At 37.1% G+C, this 23784-nt stretch overlaps 3 protein-coding genes and 1 long non-coding RNA gene across 5 annotated transcripts; 3 read left to right on the top strand and 1 right to left on the bottom strand.

Moving 5' to 3' along the window:
• Positions 1 to 2428: 2428 nt before the first annotated feature.
• Positions 2429 to 4302, top strand: zgc:153044 (uncharacterized protein LOC751678 homolog). The gene has a single exon (XM_043239077.1). It carries the CDS (start codon positions 2429 to 2431, stop codon positions 2966 to 2968), a length of 540 nt encoding a protein of 179 aa, XP_043095012.1. The 3' UTR covers positions 2969 to 4302.
• A 2960-nt stretch (positions 4303 to 7262) lies between these two features.
• tmem116 (transmembrane protein 116) lies at positions 7263 to 17123 on the top strand. 2 transcript variants are annotated; one of them, XM_043240205.1, is made up of 11 exons: positions 7263 to 7492; positions 7788 to 7834; positions 7940 to 8002; positions 8147 to 8291; positions 11299 to 11400; positions 11494 to 11543; positions 12085 to 12168; positions 12386 to 12521; positions 13907 to 14051; positions 15025 to 15104; positions 15191 to 17123. In XM_043240205.1, exons 1-11 carry the CDS (start codon positions 7427 to 7429, stop codon positions 15377 to 15379), a joined length of 1107 nt encoding a protein of 368 aa, XP_043096140.1. In that variant the 5' UTR covers positions 7263 to 7426; the 3' UTR covers positions 15380 to 17123. The 2 variants fall into 2 exon arrangements, with proteins under 2 accessions (XP_043096140.1, XP_043096139.1); XM_043240204.1 differs by having other exon boundaries at positions 7264 to 7492; positions 8163 to 8291.
• LOC122345762 lies at positions 9025 to 12420 on the bottom strand. The gene is made up of 3 exons (XR_006251029.1): positions 12312 to 12420; positions 11637 to 11694; positions 9025 to 10604 (listed from the first exon to the last, which is right to left on the bottom strand). It is a non-coding gene; the product is annotated as an uncharacterized LOC122345762 (long non-coding RNA).
• A 751-nt stretch (positions 17124 to 17874) lies between the features above and the next one.
• On the top strand, positions 17875 to 23571 carry psat1 (phosphoserine aminotransferase 1). The gene is made up of 9 exons (XM_043240203.1): positions 17875 to 18073; positions 19349 to 19409; positions 19493 to 19562; positions 19656 to 19861; positions 20557 to 20729; positions 20874 to 21043; positions 21722 to 21850; positions 22545 to 22682; positions 23137 to 23571. The coding sequence occupies exons 1-9, from the start codon at positions 18017 to 18019 to the stop codon at positions 23234 to 23236; spliced, it is 1104 nt and encodes a 367-aa protein (XP_043096138.1). The 5' UTR covers positions 17875 to 18016; the 3' UTR covers positions 23237 to 23571.
• Positions 23572 to 23784: the final 213 nt, after the last annotated feature.

Here is a 23784-nt window from a genome sequence, read left to right as displayed (position 1 = left end):
ATTTTAACACTTTTCATTAAAACCCCAAAGAATCCTATCAACTCAATCACCCAACGACCCTTTTAAAGAAGATTGGTAAAAACATACTGATTTCACTACAGGTGCGCATTGAGTGCAATCACGCACGCACCTTTTTAAATTTATTTATGCAGATGAATAAAATTCAATGACATAACGAAAGTATGCACCGACGAAGTTCATTCCTGGAGGATAGTGGATAGATTGAGTTTTTATCTCTCTTAAATAGTGTCAGTTTTTCTGCAGTCCATGCGCGATTTAAAAAAAAAACAGGTTTTCAAACTACTTAAAAGAGAGAAAAAAAATCTACGATCCAATCACCCAGCGTTCTGAAAGCAAACGCCAACGTCAACAAGAATGACAGACGGATAGATAGCGCTCCGTTTATGTGGCACTTCCGTTTTTGTCGTGTGTAGTTCTCAACATCACCGCTAGGTGTCGACGAGCGCCTACAGATTCCAAGCGACATCGAGTAGAAGAAGACTTCATCGGCTGACAAGCGCGCACAGGTAGGTAAACAATGTGCATATTTGAGTCATTTTTGCAGTTATAGCCTACTAATAAAGCTTTTCAGACAATCAAGCATATATATTTTACAACGCCGCGTAAACTGTTGATAAATAAACTGACTTCTGCTGCAGGTTTTGAGATGACGCACAGTTGTATGATGTATCCATGTACTAGTATCTAGTGCCAAATATTTTTTACAGTCACAAAACTATATGATCTAACTGTGCTGTATTGGTTTAACTGTACAAACTTCCTTTAAAAAAATCCCAATCCATTGTCGAGGTTTTCAAGGTAAACCCATCAAAATCTGGACAATCCGTCTGGTTTCAGTCCAGTGCTGGGTAACTTGTAAAATGTGTTGTTATATGTGAAAACAGGTTCCAAAAAGTACTTGTAATTAGATTATATTAGATTTTAATATACTCTACTTACGTGGGGTACACATACACAGTACACTACTGCAATACATTATTCATGTATTTATTCTCAAATTCTTTTTTATATCTTTAAAGAGCTCTCTAAATAAGACTTCTACAACGTTCGAAAAATATTCCAGTATTGTTAACATTCACACAGTCACTAGTTAGGTGGTCATAATTACTCTGAACCACTGGATTTACAAAAATAATTTAAATCTTAAGAAGGATTTTAATGAACACATTCGTTTGAATTTGAATTATTAATATGTCTTTGTAAGAATTTTTCAAAAATATAAAAATTCATGATATTACTTATTTACATATAATGCAGAGATTGCCAAACCTCTCTCACCTAAAATATTTACTTGAGAATTAAAGGTAAAAAATCCATTTGCATGTTCTCTTGTTCTGGTTAATGGTCAGATCTTTTGGTTTTGTTGTACTAAAATAATTTAAATTTTAAATTAATTAATTATTAGTCATTAAACTCCCTGCAGTTTCATCACAAACCCCAGTTTGAGAAACTTTATGTATGTAATATAACCTTTAATGCACTTCATGTTGTTAACTGCAATAAATATATATATTTTTTTCAGATCACCTTAGCAACACCCTAGCAACAATCTAAAATTCAGTGGCCTAACCACTCAGTAACATTCAGTCATTGTATATCACTATTTAAAATATTTTAAAAGTATTTTTGCAAAATGATTAATTGTGGTTAATCGCTTTTAAAATAAAAACATGTTTACATACTATACTGTATGTAATATGTAGTGTGTACTATATATTTTTTTATGTATATGGGTCAAAGACGAAAACGGGTTTAACCATAAAAACAATGTGTAATACTACTTTTAATTGTTGATGTTTCCCCACACAAAAATTTTTAAAGTTTTCTGTTTAAATTACTTGCGATTTTGTTTTTGTTTTTCTGAGCCAAAAAATAAACTAATAAATGTATGTCCTAGGTATTGCCCATTTGTCAGTATGATTTTTTTCTCATTTAAAACATGATCAAATTTAATGTTTCCTCTTTATATATATATATATATATATATATATATATATATATATATATATATATATATATATATATATATATATTTTTTTTATTTATTTTTTTTTTTGACATTTTGATCTCCAAAAACTCATTTTAAACGTTACAATTAGACACTTTACTTACATTTAATGTGACATAAAATAACTTTTGTGAATTTCTTGTGACCTTGAAGTCATTACCCATCTAAAATACACACACACCTAACACGTTTTTCCTTAATATACGTGCACATTTATAAATAATAATAGCTTATGCTACACAGTACACTTAAATACGATACGGAAACATACACTTTTATTTTGAGTATGATTGATGGTTTTGGAGCCCTGATTTAATCGTGTAAGCAAGCCAACATTAACTTAATTATGCTTTTTTGCGATACTTACTAACACGTTCACGTTTCCCCAGGATCCATACCATGCCGGGAAGAACGGCCGGACTCGGCGGGTTTGCTCAGGTAACGGACTGTTTGTACATCGGCAACAGCAGAGCGGCAGGCGACTCTTCGCTCGTCCGTTCTCTGAACATCACTTGCGTCATCAACGCGACGCGGGACGCGAGCGGCGCGAACGTTCCTGGCGTGGAATACGTGCACGTGCCCGTCGCCGACGACCCCGAATCCGGACTCGGGGACTATTTTGACAGCGTTGCTGACGAGATACGGCGCGTCGGCGATGGAGACGGACGCGTGCTGCTTCACTGTAAGGCGGGCGTCAGTCGCTCGGCGGCGCTGTGTCTGGCGTATCTGATGAAACACCGCCGCCTGACGCTGGCGGAGGCGCACGCGCTGCTCAGGTCGCTCAGGCCCATAGTGAGACCTAACGGCGGCTTCTGGAGGCAGCTGATCGAGTACGAGCACAGATTACACGGCAAGAACACAGTCAGCATGATCGACTCGCCTGTGGGACCCGTTCCAGATCTGTATGAGAGAGAAACGAGAGGCTTGATTGCGCTTTAGGAAATGAACTACTGACCGTCATACATTTGCCTTTCCTGTTATTTCATTCATATTTGAATGATTTTGGACTAATGTATTACATGTTTCTCTCAAAATGTATCACGGAGTGGTGTTTCGGCCAGAAGCAACAGTTTACAGTTAAAACGTCCTTTTTAGTTTCTTACAAACACAAAAGTTCTGGTTTCACAAGATGGTACCAGATGGATTGGAGTTGTGGATTACTTATAGATTATTGTGATGGTTTTATCAGCTCTTTAGAGTCTCATTCTGACGGCACCCATTCACTGCAGGGCATCCATTGGTGATGTAACTGACTTTATACATTCACTAAATATCTTCTTTGGTACCCGATTATTAAAATGATTTCAAATACTGCTTAAAAATGGAGGTTAGTTTTGAGTAAGCTCTAGCATCTGCCAAAGCCACCTGGTTTGATATTTTTGTTGGCCAAAAATGAAATTCATATATTTTAGTCTGGCTTTAAGTGTTCCAATATATTTTGAGCCAGTGTATTATCAAAGATTTTTGTGGTTTAAACAAGAATGTTTTTTTATTACCAACAATATCCGTCAACAAAGTTCTCTTGTAAGTTCTGAAAGGCTAAAACAAAAGTGCATCACTGTGTTTGGGGAAAATAAACTTGAATCCGAAATCAACATCTCATACACTGTAAAATATATCATAAGTTGTTAATAAAGATTATTAGAGTTTATACTATGGGGCCACTGAATGCTTGAATGTGATTGGCTGACAGACATTTAAGGCGTGCGATTATTTTCAAGGAGAACGTAATTCCAGGCAGCTCTTTAACCGCATTACAAACAAAAACTCGACTCTTCTGTAGTTCTATTTTGTAGTAAGGCCAGCAGAAAATGAAAAGTTGTGATTTTCTAGGCTTATGACTAGGAACTATACTATATATTTGCTGGCGTACCATTGCTTGTGGAAAATAGTCCCCAGCTTGCAAGACAAGCTCCTTGTGCAAGAGGGTCTGGGTTTTTTCAGATGATGCTCTGATGATTTTATCATTGACATTAACTGAAGAACAGCTTGTTTTCTCACAAGCGAGGAAGCAACGTTGCTTGAGATGTGGAAGAAATAATCCTACTCACAATAGGTTAAGTACAAAAACCTGACAAATACCTTGAAATCAACATAATTGGGAGAAAGGTTGATTCATAATACCTGTTTGTTAAAGCATGTATTATCTTATTAAATTACATATTTAGCATGTTTTTGTGTTTGGAATGTGTGTATTTCCAGCAATATTTTATTAGACTTGCACACCCTGTACGTGAATATTTGATATGTGGAAATAAAGTGACTGGCACGAATGTTTCCGTGTTTATTTATTAATTTTTTTTTATTAAAAGTTTATGTGGTCACGTGCTCTGGGCATTGTTCAAATATTCCGAGTCTGTCCTGGAAATCAGAAAGCCCTTGAGGCTGTCAGGGGTTTTCCTTCTTCCTGAATCTATGAATATCGGGTCTATACAGTGCTTTTCTATTGTCTTGTTTCCTGGGGCAAAAAACACACACAAATAAAAGTTATTTAGTAAAAGTTAAACAACTGTTATACAACTTGGCCGGAAGATGATATATTACCTCGTATTCCTTATAACGTTTTACATTCGAGTACGACTGAGCTCGTAACAGAAGAGGCCTGTGCGTTCAGTTTGTGTTTCGTGGCAAATCTACCTTAAATAGTAAAGATGGCAATAGTTCTGGCCACACGTTACATTTGATTTTATTTTTCATACTGCTTTTTTCAACTCCCAGTAAGCAACACCAGGCCAAGCTGTGTACTGTGACATTTATTTCAGTGGAAATTAAAAGGGGAAGAGAGAAAGGGGGGTTTATTTTGCTACAAACACATCAGTTTTTGATTCGAAACGTCACGATAATGCCCCAGAGCTTGAGGCTAAAGCATCTGTAAAATCTTCAGCCCTAGTGTTATTTATTCATCGTAAGATATGCAAGTTATATTGTGTTTTTGAAGGTAATAAAATGGTGATAGCGCCATGAATGCTGAAAAACGCGTAAAAAAGAACTGAAATGTTCTCCGCGTTACCTCCAAACGCAGGTTTTTCTGATAAACCCTGCGGTCCGGTTGATCCCCAGAGTACATGAGCGGTTATCTGGAAGGACTGATGCATCGAATCACACAAATGCTAGCTAAAGTGTCTATTACACGACTAGTTGACTTCAAAATTAAAATAAAAATAAGTTTACAGGAAACAGATTTACAGAAACGCATCACTTGCTCACCAATGGATCCTCTGCAGTGAATGGGTGCCGTCAGAATGAGTTAAAAAAACTGATAAAAACATCTAATTAATCCATTTTAACATGAAAAGCTGTATGTTTGTAAGAAGCAAATGCATCAAGACGTTTTATTATTTCTTTATTTATTTTCTTTACTTCAAGCCATTGCTTTTAGCAATATAGAACACAATTCCTTATTCCTTAACATTGCTTCCTCCAGTGAAAAGGTCCATGCCCTATTCTCCCTGTGAATCCAGCCAGCTTGTAATCTTTGCTCGATCTCTCGATTTCTCTCCTATTTTCGTCCTTCACACTGGAGGAAACAACATTCTGGAGTTTAGACTGGAAGCTAATAGTATCTTAATGACTGACTTTTTTTAATTGATGAAGAAACAAACTCATCTATATCTCGGATGGCATTGCGTCAGTTTTAAGCAATTTTTTATTTTCGGGGGGCGAACCGTTCCTTTAAACAAACAAGAAGACTTGTGAGAGAAACTAGATTTTATGGAATGAGAATGGAAAAAATATGTATAGCAGTAAACCATATCAAGCACAGAAGAAGCCATTACTCGAACAAAAGAGTCGAGAGTCTGAACTTGCATGCCACTGCATTTATTTAAGCCAAAATACAGTTAAAACATAATATTGTGAAATAGTATTACATTTAAATTGTTTTTTTTGTTTTGTTTTTTATGAATTGCAAAATGTAATTATTTCATGTGATCAATGGAGATTTTTTTTAGCATTATTACTCCAGTCTCCAGTGTCACAGAAATCATTTTAATATTTAGATTTTTTCCTCAAGAAACATTTCTGATTGTAATTGTTGAAAACAGCTGTTTTCATATTATTTTTGTAACATTATAAATGTATTCGTAAATGCATAATTGAATAGACCCTTGTAAATAAATGTATTAATTTCTTTAAAACACTTGTGAACAGTAATGTATGCACATAAAATAAAAATAAAAGACTAAATAAGCTGACTATTGTGGCAGACCTTTCACCTCTGTGTCTGTTTTATATTTTCATACTTACTGCATTAAAAATCATACGTAGATGTGCTCAGATGAAGTGAACGGGTTCGTTTATGGGGGTTTTATATTTGTTTTAATGGACGGAGAGAGGAATGAGGAGGAATGTCGTGACAGTCTGGACTCAGACCTCATCTCCACTGAAGCAGCACATTAACAATGAATGCTTCCCTCACCTTCATGTGTGGTACAGTTCATGGCTGATATGAAGCCATGATGTAAACTGTATCAGACAGCTCTTATAGGCAGTCCTTGTGTTCATTGTTCTCAGGCACACTGTCATTAATGAAGCAGGACAGAGTTTGACGATGCAGTGCTCTGATTCCTATGTGAACCGATCGACACATAAAATGAAATGTTATGTACATTTTTGAACATCAGTCATGCATATACTGTAACTCTTCCAATTAAACCAGACGAGACAGAAAGTGAGCATGACTGATGTTTGATACTGAGCAGATTCAGATTAAAAACCCATCTGTGCATTCATATATTTCACAAATTCAAAGTCTGTATTAGACCTAATATAGATCGTTCTGGCTAAAGAGTGGGCTACTTTTATTAATTCGTGGCAATCATATTGAATGTGTTAATTAATAATGGACACTGTAAACAAACAGGTGTAACTGATATGGAGTTGTATAAAAATATGAAAAAATATGATATCTTCAGTTTTGCACAGCCTTAAAACACTTATGCGTGCTGACTCCCGTCACAACAACAATCTGAACAGTGTGGCCACTGAGAGTTTGGCGTAGTTTTACGCATAGTTTGACAAAATGTAAAAAGAAAAAAGGGACGTCCTTGCTAATACAGACGCTTCCGCGAGCCGAAACAAAGTGCCACTATTTTGTCGTGACCAGCGAAGCGAGCGGCGGCACATTAAAACATGACGAGGGTGTGACGCGGTCGGAACGCAGCCAATCAAATCCGTCTTGTGATAAAGTAGGCGGGGCGCGCTGTTTATTATTTACAGTACTGGAAAAGCGCGTTTTGTTACTCCAGCGTCTTCTGAATAAGTCGTTACTTTTTCGGGATGCTCTGCTAGCAATCAGAAAATTGTTGCAACTGTTATTTGGCGTAATTATATCACGGACCTCGAGAGGAATATTAACATTAATGTCAACTTGATCAATATATTGTTACATTTTACAACATGGACGTTTTTGGCCAAAATAAGTCGCAGATGAACACCACCACTCCGACTGAAAACTGGACATCTGTAAGTAGTTTTACTGCATTGTTATATATATAAAAAAAAGAGCATATCTCGTAGCTGAACTATGCTGCAGATGCCCCCGTGGAGATTCGTGCAGTATTCACAGGATCGTTATAAACTGCGAAACGATTACAATTGTTTAAACACCGAGAAATAATAATCAATAATCAACACGTTTTTTTTAATATAATGAATCACGGGTGTTTCCAGACGCTTCATATCTGGGTCATGTATTATCAGTTTTTTTCTACTTACCCAAAATAAACACAGACAGATCAGATTTCTTTTCTTTTCTTAGATATACTCTATAGTCCGATGGATTCAAATAACAATGGCCGTCCTAAGGTATCTATTCTTTTTTTTTTCTTTTTTTCCCTTCGCATTAATAGATGTTTTTGTCTTGTATACTTATTTATATTTACTTATGTATGTTTATAATTTGCCTTCCAGCATTTTAGGTGCTGGCTCCATAATCGTATGTGCCTGTTTAAAAGGACTAGTAAGAAAAAAGAGGTAAAAAAAGAGAGCTCCATCTATATATATATATATATATATATATATATATATATATATATATATATATATATATATATATATACAATCTGTTATATTATTATTACTTATATATTCAAAGAAACGTCATTTTGACCACTGAAGCAAACCTCTACTTCAGGTGCAGCCGTTATTCCTGTTAAGTGTAACAGACCTGCTGTTAGCTCTGAGTTGGATGTGTGGAGGTCTTCTCTTCACCGAGTCCTGTAAATCTTACGCCACCTGCTACAATCTTCACATAGTGGAACAGGTACGAACCCACACAAAGCCATGCAGAAATAATGCTTATCTCAGGAAGAAGTACAGAACACCTCTCTTTTGCATCATACTTCCACAAATAAAGCCGCCTGCACAAAAGCTGGAATGATGGAATAGTGCATACTCACAACTCGAAAATGTGTTGTACTCACTCATATGCCGTCCGAAATGTGGTTGAACTTGTTTATTCATCAGACCGGGTTTGGAGAAATGTTGGAGGTCCTCTGCAGTGAATGGGTGACTAAGTAAAAAGCTGCATTTTTGTAAGAAACAAAGATTTTCGACTGTTGCTTCTGACGTAAAAAAAAAAATGTAAATGGAGTTTTAGATGGACTTTTCACTGGAAGAGTTATTATGGATTATGTACAAATATTTAGCTCAGAAGTGGCAGTTTAAACTGTCTAAATGCATTTTTTTTACAAACGTGCAGCTTTTCACTTCACAAGATGTTAACAGATGGGCTGGAGCGGTGTGGATTTCTTTTGGATCTTTGTGATGTTTTTAATCAGCTCTTTGGACTCTTATTTTGACGGCACCCATTCACTGCATTGGGGAACAAGCGATGGAATGCCACATTTCTCCAAATCTCTGAAACAAACTCATCTACATCTCGGGTCGGCCTGAAGGTGAGCGCATTTTCAGCATTGATTTGTGTGTGGGGTATTTCTTATCATTTTTTTTTAAATTGGAGTCAAAAGAACAATCAACTTTTAACAGAAGGGTGTTACATTTTTAATATCGATAAAAACCATAGCATGTTACTAAAAAGCAATAGTGTATCTTGTGGACAGTATATTTGAGTACCCTGGAGTATCACACGAGTGCCATGACATATAAATATATTGTAATTATTCAATACTACTAGTTTGGATTGCATAAAAATGGAAAGTCTTTAGCCCATAAATTGTTCCCCGATTGTCATTTTAAAGAATGTGCGCTAAAAACACAAACAAGGGAGGAACCAATCTAAGTCTGTGCTTTTCTCCCTGCGTCCTGCCAATGCACTGCAGGCCTGAACATGTGTCTCTCATTACTGAAGCCTGCTTGTTTGGCATTTAGCTGAAAAAATTCACAGGGAATAAAATCATGTGTGCTTGGGCAGTTTCACTTCAAAAACGAGCAGCTCGCAGCACACACGCTAAAACCAGTTTGCTATAAAGCACAAAACAAACACGGAACTGGGACGAGTCAGAAAAGGAAGTGGAGCAGCAAATTTTTATTCATATTCTGTGCCCGGATAAAATTACTTCTGCCCCACTTTTTTGTGCGTGTTTGTTTATAGAAGTGGATTGTCATGGGTGTGAATGATCGTCGCAACTCAGCGACGTGTCTTTTTAATTGGTTTGGTTTCTCGAGATTTGATTGAGATTTTTCTCAAGGCATTACAATCACAAACCCTCTTCATTAGATTCATAAAACCCTTAAAATAGTGTGCTAATTTTGGTTTGTCCAGCAATTATATAATCATAAAAAGTATGACGTATAACATGCTTTTTATATAATCAGTTTTCTACTATTTCATTAAAAAAATTAACTAACTTAAATAGCCTAAAATGAAAGATTTAGCAACTTAGTAGTAATTAGTAACGTCATTTGGACCCCTTAAATAATCCTATCGTTTTTGGCAAGCCCAGCTATTTAACACTGTAACTTACGTGCATGTAAGAATCATTTACTAAACAAATAATAGATTTAAACCCCTGCTGTCTGACCAGAAAATGACCAGTTTTTGTCTTTAGAAACTGTTAGTCAATCCATGTGAAGAAAACGCCCCGAGGCTTGGAAAACCCTGCCTAAGATGATGTGACTCACTCCCGGGTGACTCTGACCTGAGATTATTACAAACGTTTACAACCCTGAACCCATATTTCTCCCATATATGACAATCCTACAAACCTCTTTTGCCGCATGTTGTGTGAACTAGTTCTACGGTATTACACACCAGCATCCATTCACCTTTTCATGAGCTTCATCCACTTCGCTCGCGGTGTTAATCCAATGTAAGATATGATGCGGCGTTTTACTTCATCCCACTGACGCATGCATTTAACTGAGCACATATTTCTGTAACTGTTCAAGCGATGAAATCAGGCAATACACACCCTGATCAAATATAACTAACAACTTTTGCAGTCAGCTGAGTTCAAACAAAACCGCAGGAATACCGTGTTGGCATTTCTAGGAGAAAAAGATACAATATCTTATCACACAGGAGTTTCTCAATCCTGGAATGTTGGTCCCTTTGAATTGCTTTGACACGAATGTCAAAAAAGTTGCCACAAGGCCATGTTTTCCAACCCTGGTCCTGGAATGAAAAAAAGACGTGTTCTTAATTGCATTAAATGTGCGCTTGTGGTGTACTTCAAATCTTTACATTTACAGTTAAATTATAAATGTGCCGAACCGATGTGCATTTAAACTAAATTGAAATGAATTGAAACTAAATGAAAGCGCATTACTTCTGTGCTTTTCTTATTCTGAGAAGTATGCTGAAGTGTACTTTTGTTCACACGGGGAAGCCCCGACTGTGCACATTTACATGTCTCTCATCTCACAGACCCAGCTGACAACCTCGGTTGGGTCTTCGATAACAGAGATACAGAATATGGGTTCTTAATATCACCTAGTTGCTCATTAGCGTGCTTATTATTATCCTGCTGGTTGTTTATTAGCACCTATAAAGCACTTATTCTGCACGACCATACCTAAAATGAACGACTACCTAACTTTTAATAAGCAGCAAATTAGGAGTTTATTGAGGCAGAAGCTGTAATTGATGGTTTATTGATAGCGAGGAAAGGCCCTTCGAATAAAGTGTGACCGAAATATCGCGTGTGGAGGGTGTCGGGGTCAGGGCTGGAAAGCACTGCAATCTCACAAACAAATGTGAAAGTTTCGGCTGACGGTCTTGCAACAGCCTGATTGAAATGTGGATGTGAACTATAACTAAAATATCTTAAACTCCATTAACTTCTCCATTTGACTTTCACATCCTACAGACACTTTACATGGCCTCGTTCTTCTACACGCTGCACTATGTTTTGGTGCTCTACACCGGACTAAATGGGAAGTACAAGAGACTCAACGGTTTCCCAGCCGAGGTAATCCACTCATGATTATGAACACGTTTATAACGGTAATAAAGCAAGCCCGCGTGTGAACACCGGCAAGGCTGACTAGATCGTTTATTTCAGAATCCAGCAAACGCAAGGAGCTGCAGATGTCTCGCTCCTGTATTTTCGTGGTAAGAATATAAATCGCTCAGACTGGTGTTAAAGATAGATACATCCGTGTAAAGAAAAATAGCTGGAGAAGTACTGGTAGAGAATCATTTTACCTCGCATCTACAGCAGAAGCCCTTCAGTCTTCAAAAGCAAAAGGCCTTTATTGGGACTCTAGTAGAGAGAAACATAGCAAAGATTTACCACCATATAAAATAACCACATCGGTTTCACTTCGTATTAGTTCTTTGTATTTCAGAACTTTTTCATATTTCATAACCAAACTAAATACTCATAACCAAACTAAATAGTTTCATTGAAATTGTCTATTCAAATTAATTTGATTAATTTGATATATATATATATATATATATATATATATATATATATATATATATATATATATATATATATATATATATATATCATAGTTTAATAAACCCATTACTTGTAGCCATGCACACTATTTAGGGCAAATACCATGTAAAATAGTTGAAAATGAACATAAATTAAGAACATAAAGCTTTTGGTTGCCTGACTTTCTGTCCTGATCTCTCCATACAGTCTTTTGCCTTTAATGCTCACAGCGCCCGTGTTTGTCACAGGAAATGTTTTTCAGTGTTACACAAACTTCACCCTGCCCTACAGGTCAGTCGAAACATATCCGCACATGCACTTCAAATGATTAATAAACTGTACTTTCTCACTGATATCATAACTTCTTTAAAGCATCATATGTGAATTAACCTGTTTACGGGCGTATTACATTCAATTCAATAGTTGCACCTCACCACAGTTTAGCTGTTTGAATGTGTCCCGGAGAGTCATTTAATAAGATGTTCATTCAGATGTGGCTGCGTTCCAGATGTTTGCTGATGCATACAGGGGCTGTGTATCTCACCTCATCTGTAAATACAGAAATGACTGCATGTAGAGTCATTCAAGACTACTGCATGGCCATTTTCCTCGCTACCTTCTTCGTCACCTTCATTGGGATTACGGTAGGCCGTCTTCAGCTCTGAACATGTGTCGGAGCTCTTTTTCGAATATCTCAGAAGTGTATGATTTAAACGTGCACTTCGGTTCATAGTTTTGAGAAGTGATATTGACAACAGCAACAAAAAATGATGGATTATATTGTAAAATGTAGTTTATTCCTGTGATCAAAGCTGTCACGTGGTTCTTTAGAAATCATTCTAGTATTCCAACATGAAGCTCAAGAAACATTTCTGAGTATTAGCAGTGCTCATATATATATATATATATATATATATATATATATATATATATATATATATATTTTATTTATATATTTGTTCTGCCTCATATTAGTGGACACATTTCTTCCAGTATTCTTAAAAAAATATAAATTAAAAGTAAAAATAAAAATATTTATACTGTCTTTTGATAAATTTAATGCATCTTTTAAATGAGATCTTACAATTTTTTTAGGAATGATAAGTGATTCATTCAATTTGATTACAATTATAACTTGCTTATAACATTGCTTATGACTCAATATCAGAAAAAAAGACAGCTAAAGCTTTTTATGGCCACATTAGTAAATGCAATGGCTCCCGTGAACCTGCAATGTATGCTGCTATAATTTCAGTTTCTACATACAAACGGTTTTCAAAAATTTCAAGTCAAAGCTTGAAATGAAAGCTTATTTTCTGTGAAATGAATTTTGGTTAATGTGTCATGGTAGAACATCAATAAATAGATTCATAAATGCGGCAAAACATTGTACCCCGTTGTTAGAAATGAACCTATGTGACTTATGTGATCACGTGACTCCGTAGACCTGAAAACGAAGTGAAGGATCTAAATACAGCAGTACATTTTAAGTAACATTTTTACTGAAAAAAAACAACTATTACTGTTTTAACTGTGTTTTTGAATAAATAAACGCAGCATTGGTAAGAGAATGAAGTGAATGCACTGAAAAAAGTTTTTATGCTGCACTTTATTCAATTAATAATTTGTTTTTCAATTACATTTAATATGATTTTATATTATTATTATTATTATTAAAACGTTATTATTTTTCATTAAACATATTTGTTTCGACGAACTATCCAGGTTAGAGCGACTCATGCTATTTAGTTTATCTGTGGATGAGAAGGTGGAAGCTTTGTTTTAGATAAGCTAGTTCTACGGATGTCATTTCCCCCGTTTCCCTTTTGTCGTTTTTTTTCTTTTCTTCTCGTTTGATTGGAGGCTCTTATCCGTCAGCTAGCTAGTTTTCTCGCCGCTCTCGAACCCGGGACCACCGAGATCAACTTATTTGATCATATCATTTTTGTACGCGCTGGTACAATGACGTATGATTCTCTGGTCTGTGCGACTAGTCCTGATCTAATTGTATTGCTTGTTTTATGTTTAGACTCTCATGTGTAAAGCTCGCTCTCTGTACAAGCGTGTCATCACGTCTCAAGGTTTCTTTGGGGACAATCACTGGGAAACTCTGCGTCTCCTGGAACGCCGTATGCTGCTTTATCCCTCAGCCTTCTTCTTCTGCTGGGGACCAGGTGAGCGCACGTCTACACACTAAAACATTCACAAGTTTTTCTATAACCTTACTGAGGCAGCCTATGAAGAACCTTTTCCTCTTTCCATAATAAAGAGCTGCACGCGTCCCTTCCTGGTAACGCTTTACATCTAATGCATTATAAAAGACTTATGAATGCCCCTTATAATGCATCATATGAGCTTATGAATACTTGTAACCACAATTATAATATATAATAATACACATTTAATTTTATTTTTTAAATTTAATTTTAATTATGTAAAACAAATGACAAATAAACTGAAAAATGTATGATCATTTTAACTTTACTTACAATTATTTATGAAAAAATGTTACAGCATAATGCATAATACATTAATGTAAGTATTTAGATAAAGTGTCGGCCAATTTATTATTTTAATTTATTAACAATCTCTGCACATGCATAACACTCAATATTAAGCAACAATATAAAGGCCTAACTGTATTGTATGAATTGTATGTAAGATGTCTATGCATTTTTAACTAATATGAACTAGAACTGAGTTTTAACTAATATGTAACTATAAGTATTATAAAAAAATCTAAACCAATGTTATGCAAAACTAATGTGATGCACATTTGTCAGAAGTACATCAATGAAACACGTAAGAATTCTGTGATATTATAAATGAACTTTTTTCGATAACCAAATCTATATATTAATTCTCAATAAATAATCTCACGCTTTCTAATGAATTCACTATTGCACAGAAAGCCATATTTCACCCATATTCATACTTTAACACCTTTGTTTTCACAACAGAGAGGTTAGCAGTTTGAATAAATGCATTCTACAATGATTTATTAAAAGCAATTTTTGAGTAGAGAAATCTCGTTTCATTCACAAATACGAACCGCGTTCATTTACTTAGTTTATGTTAGAGCCGCGTGAAGCAAATAAACGGACGTTTTGCATGCAACTCAAATAGTTTTTTTTACGTTGATTTCAGCAATATTTCTGGCCACTATGATGTTGGTGAAACCGGACATAATAGAAGGAAAGATGGGAGTCGTCCTCTACATCCTGCAGGTTCGCCAAAACACATAAAAGCCGTGGCTTTACCCAAACGATGTTGCGAATGAAACGCGTTCCTGTTATTTCTCCCCCCCGGACAGGCCTTCACCTCCGCCTCTCAGGGGCTGTTGAACTGCCTGGTTTACGGCTGGACGCAGCAGCACTTTCGCTCTCTCAGCGGCGGCACCGGCACCGTACGGGACGCCGACACCCAGACCCCCCTGCTGCGCTCCCAGAAACGGAACTACGCTGCTTTGAGATCTGCTGCGTCGCTCGCCAATTTTGTCTGACAGGGAGACGCGCCGAGAAGATGGCGTTCAACCAAAGCGACTGACAGATCGAACCCACGTCTTGGCTGTTGCGAGCGGCGCGCTCTGCTCAGTCGAGCCACCGGACAGTCGGTACAGCGCGCGCTGCGGTGTCGGGAAAAACTGATCTGTGATCGGTCATGTGCGAAACGCGAAAGAAGCCGTTTGTTTTGCTGCAGCGCCGAAAAGGGGAGCCGGACGTTTGTTTCATCTGCCTCGGTTTTGTTTCGAGAATTTATGCGCCGCACCTGCTGCTAGTTGAGCTGAGCCTCGTGCTTTTTGACACGACGGAGACTTTCAGATCAAGACGCGCTGCTGAGCTGTCGAAAAGGGAAAGACCGAAGGGAGATTACGACCAGAGGGAAATAGCTCTGAAACAGGATCTGAGAGGACAATGCTGCAGCTTTCCATCCGCAAAACACACACACACACACACACACACACACACACACACACACACGCATACATACATATACATACATACACATAGAGGTATTAATTGGCGCGAAGGAGCGTGAAATAAATCGTTTCCTCTTAATAAACAATACAGCTGCGAGCAGACCTTTCGGCGGGTTTTATGTTTGAAGAACGCAGCTGATGAGAAAGATAAGTTGCAGGAAAAGCACCTTGTCAAGCTAGCAGCAAAAAAAAAAACAAAAAACATAAAATAAGCATTTTTCGTGAATTGAGGCCTTTACTTTTTAATATTTCGATTTTTTAATTCTGAACGCTTAAAAGGGATTAATTCACACAAAAATGAATGTTTAGAAATGAGTAACTTGTTTCGCGTCATTTCAAACCCATGAAACTTTAGTTTATCTTTGAAGTGAAGATATTCTTAAGGAATCTTGACTGAGTTCTGTCCTGCCACCTTCAGAGTAATCCGGAATAAATCTCATATCGTTTACGTGACCTTTCCGCGGAAGGACAGAAATCTCTTGGGTTTCACTAAAATCTTTATCAGCGTTGCAAAGACGAGCAGAAGTCTTGTGTGTTTAGAGTGACGTGAGGGTGGGCAACTGATGACAGGTTTTTGGGCCAACTATTTAAAATACCTGTGGGGATATCTGTAGTTGGTCAAATGTTGTAGTTACGCGATGTGTCACCAAGCCGGCAGAGGGAGCCCTTACCCCTGGATGACCTGTGATCACTGCCTCTGCTGCTACTTCCTGTTTCTGGACTATAGATTCTGAAGCAGGCCCCTCACCTGCAGCTTGCATTGAATATTTGTTTGATTGATTGTCTGTCTGTTTCTGGTTCTCCTAGCGTTTCCCTTGTCATAGATTCTTTGGTTTTGACCCTGCCTGTCTTTTGATTCTTGGATTGCTTGCTGCCTGACCCGACCTCTGCCTGTGTTTTTGGTTCTGTTGTTGCCTTGCCTCGCCTCTTATACTCCCGTTTGCCTTCAGCCAATAAAAGCCTGCGAATGGATCCGCGCGCCTCGGACCCCTCAATCATGACACTATGTAAAATATATATTTTTAATACCGGAGCGCAATCCCTGTTACGTTTTTGAACTCCTCGTTCTGTAATTACAAACAGCTGGAAAAGTCATGCTGTAAATGACATTCGTACTGTTTTCCTCTTTTACTTTGGTTTACATTTGTCCCATGACAGAATAAGTATTACTTTAATTCAAGCGTTTTATTACATTTCATGCGTGTGTGTACATAGTTTTTATACATTAAAAAGTGTATGAAACATTTTATTAAAACGTTGATAAGTATGTTGAGGTTTTATGTTTTATGTTTTCAGATTTATGTTGAGCCTTCACCAGGTTTTCTTCTTTTTTTTTTCGAAAAATATGACACATCGAGACTACAGAAATTACAGATCGATCATAACTGAAAACTTGAAAATATGTATTTCTCTTCTGATTATTTGCAAAGTACTGCCACCTGCCGAAACAAACTAATATTATTATATACGGCTCTCTCAAAACGATTTCAATAGGTAAGTAAGGTTTTATCTACAGCAACATTGTTATTATAAATTATTATAATAACTGTTAAAAAATAAGTACAAATAAAAAGTAGTAAAAAATAACCAAGTGTATTTATTTCAATTTCTGCAGGTTTGCTTATAGTTATAAAGCAATATACAGAAAAAGACGTATATGTTAATGCAAATGAAAAGAGCAAAACCTAAGCCTAGTCCTAAACCTTGGTCTAAATGAAATAATACAATTTGTGGGAGACTAAATCTAACAAAAGTCCTCAAGGTAGTAGCGTACAAATGGTCATAGGATCCTTCAGAGAGACGCAAGACGTTTATCCTAGAGTTTCAGAGGATAACTAACATTTTTCTCAGCAAACAAAACACAAAAAAGTAACAGCTGACTCGGTTCTATTCAGAAGCTCATGAATATTTAATGAGGCGCAGCACTCGAGTCAATCGCGGCGACGTCACAAACACCTCGTCCAATCAAAGCGCCGAAAGCGGAAACTCGTGAACACCGCGAGCCAATGAAAAGAAGCAGGAAACCGGCACATTAGGTGTAATCATGTGTAAAGAGAATAATAGTGTCAGTCCGAATCGCTCAGAGATAAGTAGGTCAAGTGGAGGAGTTTCTGAAAGATTTAAATCCCGCGACCATAACAGACAGTTTTATTTAAAAACATGGAGAAGAAACAGACGATCAATTTCGGAGCGGGACCGGCTAAACTTCCACAGTCGGTAAGCGCATCCCCGATATATCGATAGCAATAGTTGCACAGTAAAACTTGATTATGTATTTTACAAAGCATTCGTTTCTGCGTCATCGCATCGAGAGCAGTGTGAATACTTCTGTGTGATCACAGATCAGTACTCCGTGATTAACCTTACATCATCTATCAACTCCAAAACCCACCGGAGTGCATGCAAAGTCGGCACACAAAACTGTTTTACGATGCTGTAATGTGCAAAATCGCAGCGCATGATTAGGAAGCGGGTTTCGGATGCGCTGTGAGCCTTAAAAAAAGCGCTCGAGTCTTGCTGGGCTGCACGCGCTAATGTTGCGTCAGCTTTCGAGCATCCGCCGGTTCACTGAGCGCTCTGGACGTAAAAATCAGCAAACGTTGACATTTTAAAACGCCCTGTGCATTCAAACAGAAGTCGGATCAGAGCGAAATCAGATGCCAGAGAAAGGCACGTTTTGATTTGTTATTTAAAAATGTGAACGATCGGGTTCTGCGCGTCTCTGAATAGTTTGCTAGTTGAATTGTTTTTTTTGTTTTTGTTGTATTATTAGTAGTGGCATTACATTTCTTATTAAATCTAGATCGCTAAGTGAAGGGTTGTTGGTTTAATTAAAAGAAATGAAGGTCTTAGTAGGTACTACCTAAATGATGAGGATGCTGAAAGCCTTTATTGGTTGCGTGTACGATTTTTACATTGGTTTCACATAAGTCCTGTCCAGCCTTTTATCTTTCACTGAGGCTGGTAGCATTAAATCACTTGCACACCAATGGGTCCTCTGCAGTGAATGGATGCCGTCAGCATGAGAGCTCAAACAGCTGGTGAAAACATGAATGTAATCCACAAGTAATGTGGAAAAGTGAAAGTTGTGTGTTTTTAAGGTTTAACTTTTGGTGACGTCTGTAATCCACAACCCTTTTTCTATTGAAAAAGTCCACCTCCCACCTTCCCATCAACAGTTTCACTTTGTGCGCATTTCTCTCCTGATTCAGACAAGATTACTTTTTCTTTTACATGACAAAGCAATATTACGGCCAGAGGACTCATATTTTAGCTACAAGGCCACAGATTGAAGATGAATTTGTTTCTGGCAAACATTACAAGACATTAACTGATGAATTATTTGAATTATTTTATTTTATGGCACTCATTCATCCACTGTAGATGATCCGTTGATTTTCTCCAAATCTGTTCCCAATGAAACGCACTCTTCTATATCTTGGATATATATGTATGTGTATATATATTACACACACGCTTTTTTATTTGTAGGTTTTGCTTCAAGCACAGAAGGAGCTGCTGGATTGCAGCGGCACTGGGATAAGCATACTTGGTAAGCATCTGAATTTTTTTAATACTTAGATTTCTGTGTGTAACGCAATGTTTCTGAGGTGTTTGTTTCTCTTTTGCATCCAGAAATGAGCCACAGATCGTCCGATTTCTCCAAGATTATAAACACTGCTGAAAACCTCCTCCGTGAACTTCTGTGAGTGCTTACGTCTGTCCCCAAACAGAAATCGGAGCGATGCCTCCTTTCCAAAACCGTAGCGAATGTATACTTTGCATCCACTCTGAACAGGATTGTCCCGGAAAACTATAAGGTACTGTTCCTGCAAGGCGGAGGCTCAGGTCAGTTCAGCGGGGTTCCTCTCAATCTTATTGGTCTGAAGGAGGACAGGTGTGCTGATTATCTGGTCACAGGGACCTGGTCTGCAAAGGCAGCCAAAGAGGCAGAGAAGTATGGAAAAGTGAATGTGATTCATCCAAAGCTGGATAGCTACACCAGTAAGTAAAGAGCACAGCTATATTTACATTACACTTTTATGGAGAACACATTATATTTTATTTTAAAAAACTAAATCCGTTTAATCTATTGTGCATATTTAACTCTTTTACCCCCAAAAGAATTGGTGCGTCCTTTGTGGAAAAAGTACACTTCATTATACAAAACTTTGAACGAATATACACATAAACACGTTAAACCGGTACACTGAAGTAAGACTTTATATGCATTTATGTATTTGATTTTATTGTCTTTGTTAAAGTTACTGCTTAATATACTGACAAGCATTTGAGATAAATATGCTTAATATGATTTCGAATTTGGTACATTTAAAATATATTAACTTTTATATGGATTAGTTAAAATTTAGTCAATCGTTGACGTGCCTCTTAGTATGTTAAACACACACATAATGGGATTTCTTTAAAGCGCAAAGACTAAGAAACATAAAGATTTAAAATGTACTTTAGTTTTTAATTTTGTTGTTTCAAAGTCCAGTTTTAACCGTGTAAAAAAACAAGTGATGAAAATACACTTAACCCGCGTTTTATTTCAGTTGCAGTTTAAAACTATACTAATGAAACGCTACGACTGTACATTTAACAAAAATGAAAAATACGTGCATATTTTTCAGAAAGGGCTGCTTGGCTTTGATCGTCACATGAAGTGATTGATTAAGCACATTTTTTTTTCACAGAAATACCAGACAGTAGCACTTGGTCACTGAATCCTTCAGCGTCTTACGTCTACTACTGCTGCAACGAGACGGTGCACGGCGTGGAGTTCAACTTCATCCCGGACACTAAAGGAGTAGTTCTCGTTAGCGACATGTCCTCCAACTTCCTCTCCAGGCCGGTAGATGTGTCGAAGGTCGGTGAGGCTTTATTAGCCATCTTTATAATAAAAGTAGCACTTTTATTTTTACTTAAATACTGTAGTAGCTGTAGCTTTTCACACGCGGCGTGGTTTTTGATGTATAGGGTTCTTTATGCTGTGTCTTGTTCGTTTCTTCAGTTCGGTCTGATATTTGCTGGCGCACAGAAGAATGTTGGGTGTGCTGGTGTGACGGTCGTCATCGTCAGAGAGGATTTGATGGGCAAGGCTTTGAAAGAGTGTCCTATCATATTGGACTATCAGGTGCAGGCTGGCAATAACTCTCTCTACAACACTCCTCCGTGCTTCAGGTATGGCTTTTCTTTGGTCGTCGTTCTGCGGCTTCGTAGTCTTCATTTGAATTACTTGCACTGTTGTCAGCTTGCCAAGTCAAGGTAGCCGTAATCCAGAAAAAAAAACGATATTTGCAAAAGCTGAGCAGCAGTTGGTTTTTGAGTGTTGAGGTTTTTAAACGAATTACAAATAAATGTCGTGTAATTCTAGATGGCGCAGTCTGATTGGTCTAGCTCAAACTGACGTAATGACATCGTCATCACGTGGTGCAGCCCATAGATTCTTTTTTTGTATCGGCAGCCAATGAGCTTGCTGCTCAGCGTTCAGATACTTGGCTGTTGCTTGCTGTAGCAGATGCAGTGTAGTTCAGACCACCTCCACCTTCCCCAGCTCCACCTGTAGAGATCTGCTAGTGTGTGTGTGTGTGTGTGTGTGTGTGTGTGTGTGTGTGTGTGTGTGTGTGTGTGTGTGTGTGTGTGTGTGTGTGTGTGTGTGTGTGTGTGTGTGTGTGTGTGTGTAGCCAGGACTGTGCTTGTCATGCACACCTTCAAAAGTCATAACTTCTATAAAGGATCTCTTTTTAGTCTTTGCAAATGTAGAAATCTTATCTATGCACCGATAAGAACAGCTTGTAACACTCCAAAGAAAAAGGAAAACGCTTTATATGACCCCAACTTGCTTGATTCTTCTTGCAGTATTTACATTATGGGATTGGTTCTGGAGTGGATCAAGAACAACGGGGGGGCGGACGCCATGGAACGACTAAACAAGCAGAAGTCTGACATCATCTATGACATCATCAACCGCTCCGATGGATTTTACTCGTCAGTGATTCCGTCGTTATCTGTCTTTTAATCATCCATAAAATACATTCTCCTTGTACAGAGGTTTATCCCTATTACACGATATTAAAACTTTGAACTTAGTTTTTACTCATTTAGTTTATTGATTTTATTGTTAGTTGTACTGTAATAAAAAGTTGGTAAATTACAGTTTAAAAATATGAAGTTACTGTAGCCCTTACAAAAATTTATCATGGTTTATATTATAAAAAGCATAGTATCACTTATGATTGATTACCATTTGTATAACTACTAACTACAGTTAGTGTGATTAAACTATGTAAGCTCCGTGTTAACAATGAGCAAAATATTGGAAGAAAGTCCTACTGGATTTTACATTTTGAGGGGAAAGGACTCTTTATGATCGTATATTCTTTACTATTATTTACTACTGTTCTGTTTTTGCCTTCAATTGAGTAAATCTAATTCACATCAGAAACTACTTGTGCTGCATCTAGCGTTCTTGTTTGGATTGTGATTTAAAACATAGTGCTTCTGCAAATGTTCCATGCATTCTGATTCATATAAAGGTACAATCAGGGAAATGCAGATTTTTGGTCAATCCGCGTAGCACTAAATGCAATATGTGCCCCATTATAATGTATAAAAATATGTGCATATGTTCTCTTCAGACTTTCATTTTTGTAAAAATGCGACAACATGCGTATTATTTCAGATGCCCGGTTGACATGGCGTGTCGAAGTCGCATGAACGTTCCTTTCCGCGTCGGAAAGAAGGAAGGGGATGAAAGTCTTGAAAAGGCTTTTCTTGATGGTGCTTCTAAACTTGGCATGATCTCACTGAAAGGACACAGGTGTTGTATGAAAATTAGAAAAATATTACATCTGTCTTTGGAATTAGTGTTAATTCATTGTTGTTCTAGTTTGCGTAGCTTGACAGAAAACAGTTCTATTGGCTTTAAAGAAAGAGTCCTATCAGTGTGTCCTATGGTGTGACAGAAAATTGTGAAACAAAAAAAAACCAAAACACTAAAACGTTGAAAATAAACATATCTGATGCTATTTGTAATTCTAAGACTAAAAATAAATTCATGTTAGTTTTTCTTCCATCAAATTTTTGCTTTGTAAGTCCAATTTTTATTTGTAAACTACCCTTATGCGTAATTTATACATTTAATTGGCAAATTGTTTAAGCAAATCGGTGCTGTTCTGTCTGGGATGGAGCAGTTTGCTTTAAACACATTATGCAGTGATTTAGCTTTGCTTTCCTGCATTATGATTTTTTTTTTTTGCACTATGCATTTTCAGGTCTGTGGGAGGCATCCGGGCTTCCCTGTACAATGCAGTGACTGTAGAAGACGTGAAGGCTCTTGGCGCCTACATGGAAGAATTCCTGAAGAACCACTAGTCGCTTAAAACCCTTTTTTGCAAGTAGTAGTTTTTACTTGCATTGAAAAGTGCTATCAGTACCTTTTAAACAGCAGTGACATTTGCAGCATTTATTGCAACAAAAACACAAAACACTAATTCACTTTTCTTTCAGTAGCAGTTGGTCGTCATTGTTGCATAACATTTTAACTAATCTTTTATTCAAATTGTAGTGTGCCTTAATACGTGTAAAATTTGTATTTGAATTGTTTTCCTAAACATTCCATGTTTTACTAATATAAATGTGTTATTAGTAGCTGAATGGACTGAATGCTGTGATAAGGGCAAAAAGAAAATAAAATACTACTAAAATCACTGGAGTGTTTTTTTTTTTCCTGAGTATACAAGATTTTTTAAGGATGAACTTGTGGATATGGATACAAGTATGTGAACATATTGGATCATTAATTCATTTTTGAAGTACAGATTATTATTTTTTTTTTTTTAGCATTAATGAATACATACGTAACAGTTTCTGCCCAGGAATGCCAAGTTAGATTTCTGCAGCATTTGCCTGCTACTTTGTTA

This window comes from Puntigrus tetrazona, chromosome 5 (genome assembly GCF_018831695.1).
Source record: "Puntigrus tetrazona isolate hp1 chromosome 5, ASM1883169v1, whole genome shotgun sequence".
Lineage (NCBI taxonomy): Eukaryota > Metazoa > Chordata > Actinopteri > Cypriniformes > Cyprinidae > Puntigrus > Puntigrus tetrazona.
This window is presented reverse-complemented; position numbering and strand designations above follow the sequence as displayed.